The 10,144-nt window shown below is 39.1% G+C and overlaps 1 protein-coding gene across 1 annotated transcript in view; it reads left to right on the forward strand.

Annotated features, from left to right (window-relative positions):
* Nucleotides 1-3,978, forward strand: part of LOC147170328 (syntaxin-3-like) — a 63,337-nt gene extending 59,359 nt beyond the window's left edge. Inside the window, exon 10 of the mRNA XM_086081927.1 lies at nt 730-3,978. Coding sequence (XP_085938053.1) covers nt 730-807 — 78 coding nt within the window. The 3' untranslated portion in view covers nt 808-3,978. The remainder of the gene's footprint in view (nt 1-729) is intronic.
* Nucleotides 3,979-10,144: the final 6,166 nt, after the last annotated feature.

A 10,144-nucleotide genomic window follows, 5' to 3' on the forward strand; every position in this document is an offset into this window, starting at 1 on the left:
TTAAACTTGGTACACACGTAAGGATTTTGCAAATCTTAAAAGATTTTTTCATTTTTTATCTTTGTCAGACCCACACATAGGCGTGCACTTTTGTAATGTATTCATAATCCCTGACAAAGAAAGACAGACGGCCCTCCCTGCTGCTGGAGCTGTGGTTCAGGTTGGAGGCCTACAGGAGAGCTTAACCACTCTCTAGGTGTGTATGTATGTGTTAGTTTTATCCCCCCCCAACATGACCCGCGCCCCATGCCCAACGCAGCAGAACGGGGCACGGCAGGCCCACCAGGCTATGCAACAGCCTTGGCGGATTTTACTTTGAAGTCTGCCTGCATAGTGGTGTGAACACCAGTTTGACTAATTCCCTTTGACATTTTGGCTTGCATTATTGACGTTTTTATTGAAATTTCATATTTTCTACCACTATTATCATAATGCCACCCTGAAAGTATATTAAATAGCTAATTTAGAACGCGGGAGAGGGAACCACGGGCCCAGAGGCTGTAGCAGATTAATGGCGTTTCTATTCATTTCACTGTGGAAAGTTGATTTGAGTTGCAAACATTTTGAGTTACAAGCATGACCGCGATATAAAAAAATTAAACTCCTAAGTCAAGGTATCACTGTACTTAAATCTTTGTAGTAGTAACAAACACTTGTTATGCACATTTCTTTGTTTTAAACTGACCTAACTTTTTTTTTGTTTATGTCCTTCTCTTGCATGTTCTGAAGAAACAAATGATGATCTTCTGCTGCTGTGTGTTACTGACTGTCATCCTAGGTTCATTTGTCTACAGTTTTATAAAATAAACACTGGCTATACATTCTTTTGACTCGCTAATCCTTCACCAAGGGGTCACCAAGGTATCAAATGAGTAGCCCGTGTGCATGTTCTAAAAATAGCTCACCAATGATGGGACATTATGATTTTATAGGAATGCCTTGGAAGTGATTATTTGAAAATGTGAACACTGGAAGACATGAACATGATCAGTGTCTTCACAAATATGAATGTAATTAAATTTTAACTTTAATTTAATCAAATATGAATAATAACACATTTAGTGCTGTCAAGCAAATAAATCTTTCAAACGAAATGATAGTGTTCCCTCCCTTTTCGCGGTTATTACGTTCCACGCCCACCCGGGATAGGTGAATTTCCGCTAAGTAGAGGTTGTTTATTATTATTATTTTTTCAATAACTGCTAAACTGTCTGTCACCTAATTGAGCTCTTCTTGCTGAGTTGCGTAAATGAGCCTCGTTGAAGTTGATTGCCTTCAATTAACTTGTTTTTCTATGAGACACACACATGTCTGTTCTAAAATTATCTCAACAGTGATGGGACACTAGTCAGGTTTCCATCCAAACGTTTCGAAATTTTGTGAAAATGCGCATAACGGACATGCGACTTATGCCCGTTTCCATCCTCTCTTCTTTTGCGAATATGCGTCGCGAGATGACGTTGTAGTGACGGAACTTTGGGACAATGGGGAGTTCCAGGTGGGAATGGAACGGAAGTAGTTTGTCTTGTTGGCTTCCCTGCCACATGTAAGTGAAGTGTGTCGTTACATTGAGAGCTGATGTTAATAAAGCCATCTAAAATTGCATAAATGTTTTTTTTCTTTAATTATAAAAATAATTGTGTTTCTTTGTCCCCCCAAACATATCTTACTTTATCATCCGCCATTTATTGTGACTACAAACGTGCGTGTGACGTAGTATCGGTCAAAACGTGCGACTCATATCTGGTCTTGTAGTCGCTTATTCGCAAAACCTGTTTATCATCGCCAAAATGCGCATTTTTGTTTTTTCGCTAAGCTTCAAAAACCAAGCGTAAAAACTTTTTTGCAAATTTTGGGCCTTTTTTCGAATTTCTGGCGTTTCCATTCAGTTTCTTTTTCGCAATTCTTGAAAATTTGAATAAAAATAGGTGGATGGAAACCCACTTACTGACTTGCTAAAAAGAATATAAAAGAAAAACGTCAACACTTTCTTTTAAACTTATGGTAGGTTTCTTAATTTACCAAATATTCTATATTTTGTTTAAAAATGTAATAGATTGCGTTGAATGAAAAAAAGCAGTTTTTATTTACTTAAATATTACAAGAAAGGACAAAAATAGCAGCATAAATGGACCCAAATAAAAATCCGCGATAGAGGGAATTCACAATAAGTGAACCGCGAAGTAGTGAGGACAAGAAAGGACAAAAATAGCAGCATAAATGGACCCAAATAAAAATCCGCGATAGAGGGAATTCACAATAAGTGAACCGCGAAGTAGTGAGGAACCACTGTATTAGCAAAATTGTCTGTAATTAATTGTGATTAATCACTTTTTTCTAGTTGTATTTCTACTTCTATTTTCTATGAAGCTTGGAACAAATATTACCTTGAGTAAAATCTTGGAATTCATGTAAAATCATCAAACAGATGTTGTATGTTTAGATTCACAGTGTATTTTAATAGCTTTCTTTGATACTTGAATACAATTAATAAATTAATAAAATTTAATTATTCAACAAAGCTTTACAGGCATATTTCTTATATTCTTCTCACAGAAACAATTCTCAAATGTCTCGCTAACCGGTTTAGCTATCTGCCCATGAGATGATATGCCAGTTTATATGGTATTTGAATTTGTCTTTGCAAAGGGCGCAAATATATATATTTCTTCTCCAATGACCCGTCAAGCAACTTTTTAAAGTAAAACTATCTAAAAGTCCTTCTTTGCACGAGTGACTCTCCTCTAAATTTGGCTACGACATGAGCAGAGGTCAGCTGCCACACAAAGTAAATCAAAGTTAACTGTGATAATTATTTTTTAATGCTTTACATAATCTAATCTTCATAGTTAACACTTTGCCTTTGACTGCCCTTCACATAACATTATTAAAGGTATTTTGAGAAAATTTGTTATTTCAGAAGTGTATATCAAAACAGTAGCCCTTCACATCAGTACCCAAGAAGTAGCTCTCAGTTTCAAAAAGCTTGGTGACCCCTGGTCTAAGTAAATGAAGAGCTATACAATAGATGGCACCGAAAACTCTTTGTCTTGTAATTTGCTTAAACTGTAATCTGTCCTTTTCATATTCAAGACCGCATAAAGCGAATTTAGGGATTTATTTTTAAATACATTCTACATTATTATGTTTGAAGAGAATTGAGGAAAATGTGCAAAAACTGACAACAATCTACCATTGCATTGAATTGTATAGCTCTAGCAAAGTCTTTATGACCATGTCATTGGAATTTTAGGTTGTCGCCCTCTTCCACTTTATAAAAACTAGAGAACCTTCTTGCATCAGCGGTATGGATGTAACGATTCGTTTGGAATTTCGATTTTCAGTTCCCTATTTTTGATTTGATTTTCAATTATTATTATTATTTTATTTTTTTGCATAACCAAAATATGTTTTTATTTTAATATCTACATTTTGTCCTTGTTACAAACATTAACTTTTTGTAACTTCAAAAAATAAATAAATGTAAATGAACTAATCATTTTGACTGTTTAACTACATTTTTGTCGTTGTCACTGCTTTGTGGTTAAGGTTAATATTCTGCCCTCACAACACGTTCTTAGCTTTGTGCAGAAAGACGGATAGTATGAAGAATGGAGCTCTAAAAGCTTTGTTGAGGATTTGACTATTGTCCTTAACAAGGTTTGTCCTTAAACTTCTTTTAGTCTTCTAAAATGTATTGAAATACTTGTGTATGTATGTCATTATGGATTCTGACTTTAAATTATGAAAAGGGGGCTAACTTGATAAGTTTTGCTTCTTTCTGCCCCTTCTCAAACTTGCATCTTATCATATTGTGCTTTTTCTCTTTCCTTTGTTATGTTTTTATTGCTGTGCTTGTTTGAGACAAATAAAATAGAATCAAAATCAAATGACAAAGAGTAAACAGATGTCTGTTCAACAAGTGTAACAATGAGGCCCTCTACTGGACTAATAAAGGAACTTTAAATCATCTATTAATTTTTTTGTTCCAAGCGTGTTCGTTTTTGTAAAGGGACTATAATAACAACAACCTTTTAGAAGCCAACCACTTTATTCCTGACAGATGAGTCTACACATACAGAGCTCTGGGTCAACAAACTGCTACCTCGATCTTAGCCTTAGCAGAGATGAAGTGGTAAAACTATCTTTTCTAGACCCAGTTTTATACAGTCTTTAAAAATGAAAGTGTGAAGTTGTCTTCATCTGGTTGGTCCATTGACGTGTCGTTGCTATGCATAAGATGAGTGGGTTGATGTCTTCTCCTGCTTCCCAAGTGCCTCTACCCACATTGAAGCCACTGATCGCACGGCAGGAGCGGGTCAAGCTACCCAACCAGTCACGTTCCTAGGTGAAATCCGCCATGTGGTAGATTTCCTGCTCAGAGAGGTTTAATCGCTGTAGGGGTTATCATAGAAATCAATGCACAGGTGCCTGTCCACCCAATAGGCAGGAAGTCCCACAACAGACCGTCCCTACACATCAAGTACAAATTATACCTTGCCTTCCTCAATCTAGCTGCTTTATTATAGTCAATTGAAAGTGTAAAATTACAGAACCGTGGATCCAGTTCTCCAATTGATCAAAGTAGTTTGTTGTTATAAGTTACCTTACTCTTATTTTGGGAGATACAAGGTACGGACACGGGGCGCGCCTTTTACCTTAGTTAGAGGATATACGTGGTCCCAGCGCTGGCACTCACCCTCTGGATTGTCTTTAGTCATCAGCTGGTAGGCACAGGTCGACTCGAACTAAGTAGCAAAAGTAAAATTTTCCTGAATCACAGGGTTAACAATCTAATTGAGGTTATTCATAGTAGCAAAGAGAAGACAATGTTTTGAAAGATTTGAACTGCATCCTAACCTTCTACAATAATTTATTTTTACCCAAAATTTCCTGTATTAATCCCTGCCACACGCCCCTTAGCCACCTGTAGCGTATGTCGGTATACCACCTCCTGAACTGAGTCATTATTTAGGTTATATCCCGTCACATCGGAGGTTCTAAAAACCACAGGATCCGTATTTTCTGCTACTACTAGATCCTTAAATTGTTTCATTATCAGATTAGATGATTATTTTACCGGTTGTAGCCAATTAATACTAATCTGTCCTCGGGGGTCAGCCTCTGAGGCATCTATCCCCAATGATAAGACCGTAAAAGTCGGCACTGGTTTGTTTCATTCTCTCAGCGGGGGCTTATTTATGTTGTACAAGGTTAATAAAATGGGGTGTCGTTCCCAATGGGCCACTGGGTACATACTACCTCTTTCCAGTTTAATCTTGCCCTTCCACTGCCAATTCCTGTCCTTCGTCGGTTCCCAGTATTCTGGTTTCAAGTGGATGATCCGTGCAGTACTTATGGTTCCCTGCCGAGTCACCCCAGCTCTCGCAATCTATCACCTTACACAAGTCAAATTGGTATGCCGTACTTTCCCCCAGCGTGTAGTTCAACTCTCGGGCCCCTGTTGGCTTCACAGCTCTTTTTCCTACTCATTCATCTTAGTTTAAGGATGTTTCGAAATAGATTCCTGTAACTATAATCAGAGAGATCACCAGTGTCATGAATATGGCCTTCTTCGGCCAAACATGCAAGATGTACACATTTCCCCCTTAGGTCAAATAATCAATTTGACACCACAACATAATATTCATACACAAAAATAAAACTAAATAACTATCAAACTAGGGGGGCTAGATAAAAACAACACTAGCAAATAACAGCACACAAAAATACTATATATATATATCCATCCATTTTCTTAACCGCTTATCCTCACAAGGGCCGCGGGGGGCGCTGGAGCCTATCCCAGCTGGCTGCGGGCAGTAGGCGGGGTACACTGATTGCCAGCCAATCGCAGGGCACATAGAAATTAACAACCATCCACACCCACGAACACACCTTTGGACAATTTGGAGTGTTCAATTAACCTGCCATGCATGTCTTTGGAATGTGGGAGGAAACCGGAGTACCCGCGCAAGCACAGGGAGAACATGCAAACTCCACCCAGGAAGGCCGAAGCCTGGACTTGATCTCAAGTCCTCTGTACTGGGAGGTGGACGTGCTGTCAGGGCCTCCACGACAGCGGCCCCCGCATGTAGCGGTCCCAAAGTATGTCTCCAGCAGCAGCCGTCAGTGAAGAATAACCCGAACACCTGAAAGAGGGACTAAGGACAAATCAGAGCGGGCCCTCAAATGACCTGCATGACCTGGTCTTGGCAGGTGTGTGGTTCGCCAGTACTAGAAATATTGTCAGCCATATTGATCCCTGAAAGGAGGAATACAATATGGGGTTGGGTTAGGGTCATCATCAGGCGTCGCTGACGCAATGGTGGATTTGGATGCGGAAAGTGGTAGACACACAAGCGAATATGTGACACCTGTGTCCACTAGCATGTGGATGTCCGTTTTGTCCACCGTAGCGGGGATAAGACGCTGAAGGGAAAATAACCATGGTTTGATATGTCCTAATGTAACCTCTTATATAAGGATATGTTGTTGTCCTGAACTGTTGTACGAATCCAGGTGTCCAACAATTTGTGAATAAAGGGCGGAATCAACCTGGGACCTGGGAAGGTAATTCGCTCCATACTTTCAATTGTGTTGATAATACTTATCCAATCGGTCTGTGTTGGAGGATCAGTTTGCAGCCATTTCCTAGTTACTGCTTTTTTAATCTTGCTTTGTAATTTCATGTCCAGACTCCTTTTCCCATTTTAATCTAACTGTGTTGGTTGAAAGATTCTTTGTGTGTTTAATTGTTGTGTAAAATATTGAAACCAATTTCTTCACACCTTTGTCTCCAACCGAAACTGCCCTCACTTGATCGATCTGACTCGCTGCGCTATTATTTTTATAAGAATTCCCAGTTACCATGGCGACGCTATTCCCAAAAAAGTCCCCCAAAAAAGTCCCATAGGAATGAATGGGAAACCGAAAGAGATCAACTCCAATCAAGCACCTTTTTCCAAGACACGCTGCGCACGCATACGTTAACCGACCGATATGAATTTTAGCTCATTTTGTTGGGAATTTTTCCCATCTTTAGCTCAGTGTCAAAAAAAATTTAAGGAATGAAAGCTCTCCCCCCTGTGCGGGTTCAAAGACAGTGAGTGAAATAGCCTTTATCACATTGGTTTGTATTGCATGGGCTTGAGCGGACCAATTAAGAATCAGAGTGTAGACAGGGAAAAAATTTATTTCAAGTTTCACTTCAACTTGTCACCATGGCCACAATCTTTGCTCACTGGACATCAAATTCGCACATTTTGTAGCCACAAGTGTCTAGTTTCTGAAAAACTAAGGTGTTCGTATCCTATACAAAATCAATGGAATGTTGCTGCGTGACGTCTGTTGGTGCGTGAATGTGCATGTTTCTTAAAGGGGCAGTAATACTTTTAGTTGATTATGGTTAACTTCCACATTTCTTGACCGATTTCAATGGTTTAAATTTTAAACTGTTCAGCTCATTGAAATGTTAGTTAAAATAAAATGTGTGTGCGTGAATGTGCATGTTTCTTAAAGGGGCAGTAATACTTTTAGTTGATTATGGTTAACTTCCACATTTCTTGAGCGATTTCAATGGTTTAAATTTTAAACTGTTCAGCTCATTGAAATGTTAGTTAAAATCAAATGTGTGTGCGTGAATGTGCATGTTTCTTAAAGGGGCAGTAATACTTTTAGTTGATTATGGTTAACTTCCACATTTCTTGACCGATTTCAATGGTTTAAATTGTATTTTTATTGCTCCAAGTATTGCGTGTTTCCACGTGAGTCAGCAGGCCCATTCAAAATTTCCGCGGAAATTTTTCTAGTTTATATTTAGAGCTCACAGATGCATGTTGATGTATGACTGAAGCAAGGTCAGAATACTGAGACTTTATCTGAATTAAACGACACATTACCATGGGACAGTTTGCCAACGCTTGGTGATGGTGAAGATTCTGATGCATTCATTATGATAAGAGATAATGACAGGCTGGATGTAATTGTCAATGAAGCAAACCTCGAAATACTCTTTCCAGAACAGGATGATGATGCACATGATCAAACAATAGATCAGTCACTGTCACTTTCAGCCCACGCACCTCAGGTTCGACACCAAACCTGAGGTGCGTGGGCCGAAAGTGGTCCTGTCAGGGGTTAATACCCTCAGGGGAAATTTGTGAGAGAAAAATAAATTAAATAAAAACATTGTGAGCTTGAATAAGGTTAACTTGAATAACTAAGGGGCTTAATTGGATGGATTGGTACTCAAGGGAGTTAATATGAGATAGTACTCATTAAAAGTAAGTCAAAATTTGCATTGCTGGACTTCCGGTTATGGCTGCTTTGTAGACAGACGTGTGTGACATCACTCTGTTGCTAACTTCCACAAAATCCGGTAACCAGCTATTTATACCTGGGAGGTCTGATGCAATGTTTAAATAATGGCACTCAAGAGAGTTGAAGATGATTGGAGATCTGTATTTGCCTGACTCTGACATCATGATGTCCTTCGAACAGCTGAGAGTTAAGTTTGGTATCGATGGGGAAATATTTATTTAAGTATTTACAGCTCAGAAGTTTTGTTAAAGCGAAACAGAATAATACTCTCTCCAGACCTCCTCTCTCATTTTTAGAGGAAATGTTGAGCAAAGAAACTTTAGAAAGGGGGGCTAGGTTTTATAACATGCTGCTGCTTCACTCTTCTGAAAATTCATCTGATAGGAGGAGGGCTTGGATGCGACACTTGAACTGCGAAATATCAGAATCTGAGTGGGGGAAGATTTGTGTGGATGCTCAGACTAAATTCATGAATGCACGACCTAAAATAATCTAATACAAATCGCTGATGAGAATTTATAAAACACCAGTGGAACTAAACAGATCAAATGGGGACATTCGCGACACTTGTTTTAAATGTCTGGAGAAAAAGGAACATTATTTCATTGTATGTGGCAGTGTGGAGAAGTGAGAAAGTTCTGGGATGAGGTGAGGGTGGTCATGGAAAAAAAAAAATCCTTTGGATCCAGCACTTTTTTTGTTGGATTTACAGAAAGACATGACTACAGCAGAACTGAGAGAATCCTTATAAGTATTGGTTTAACAACAGCAAAGCATATCGTATATTCTAAAGGACAAGCAACAGACTTTTGAACGCCTGTGGACACCCTTTATGAATTACGTCAAAAATATAGATGTCATGTCTTGTTTCATTCTGCCCTCTACTGGTCATTTGTTTTTGTTTTTATTCTTAATCTTAGTAGCCTATCTTCCTCCTGTGGTACTGCGCCCACCTTCCTTGGTTAGTTATTTTGTTTTTCTGTAGGTACACGTTGACCTTTTGTCACATCGTTTTTTGTTAGTGTTTAGTTATGCGTCAAGCTCCTTTTGTTCAATAAAAACTGTAAACCTTGCCCACCATTTGAGTTGCATTTGAATCATTCACCTGCGCTTTTGCGCACGCCTAACAGAAATAACTTGGCCATAACATGGATTCAGCAAACTCAGAGCAAGTGTTACAGGTTTTGTCAAGCCAACAAGAGCTTGTTAATCTACATGATCGCTCCCTCCGGGAGATCATGTCAGCCATTAACGTGTTGACTAACAACTTCTGCTTACGCTTAGATTAGGTTTGCGCTCACCTTTCTGCTTGCAAGCCGGTAGCTTTTCCAGGCGAACCATCCATTCCTCATCCGTCACGATATATAGGGGAACTACTTTTTTATTAAAAACATTTTTTGTTTTGTTTTTCCCGAGAGAGCGCAGGATTGTTCATTCGGTAATTTTACCGATTTGACATGTCATCATCATTGCTCTTTCTTTTTTCTTTTTTATGTGGGTGAGTATGTGCATGTGTGTGTGTATGTGTGTGCGTGTGTGCGTGCGTGCGTGTGTACTCATTAGTTTACCTAAAACCTATTAAAAATCCCATACCGTTCACCTAAACCGAATACTTCAGAATCCAGCTAGAGTCGTGAGGTTGTCAGGAAACCCGAGGAAGGATCAAAGAAAAGAAAGGAAAGTGAAATCCAGCACCGACCAGACATGACCTACTACCCACCGGGTTACCAACCAGAGTTTTTCACCAACCCCAGAAATTCCAACAAATTAGGGAGACCTCAAGAGACCAAAGGAGAGACTGAGGAAAGGAAGGAAGGAAAGA

This window comes from Leptonotus elevatus, chromosome 8 (genome assembly GCF_054856555.1).
Source record: "Leptonotus elevatus isolate MCC_2025b chromosome 8, RoL_Lele_1.0, whole genome shotgun sequence".
NCBI lineage: Eukaryota > Metazoa > Chordata > Actinopteri > Syngnathiformes > Syngnathidae > Leptonotus > Leptonotus elevatus.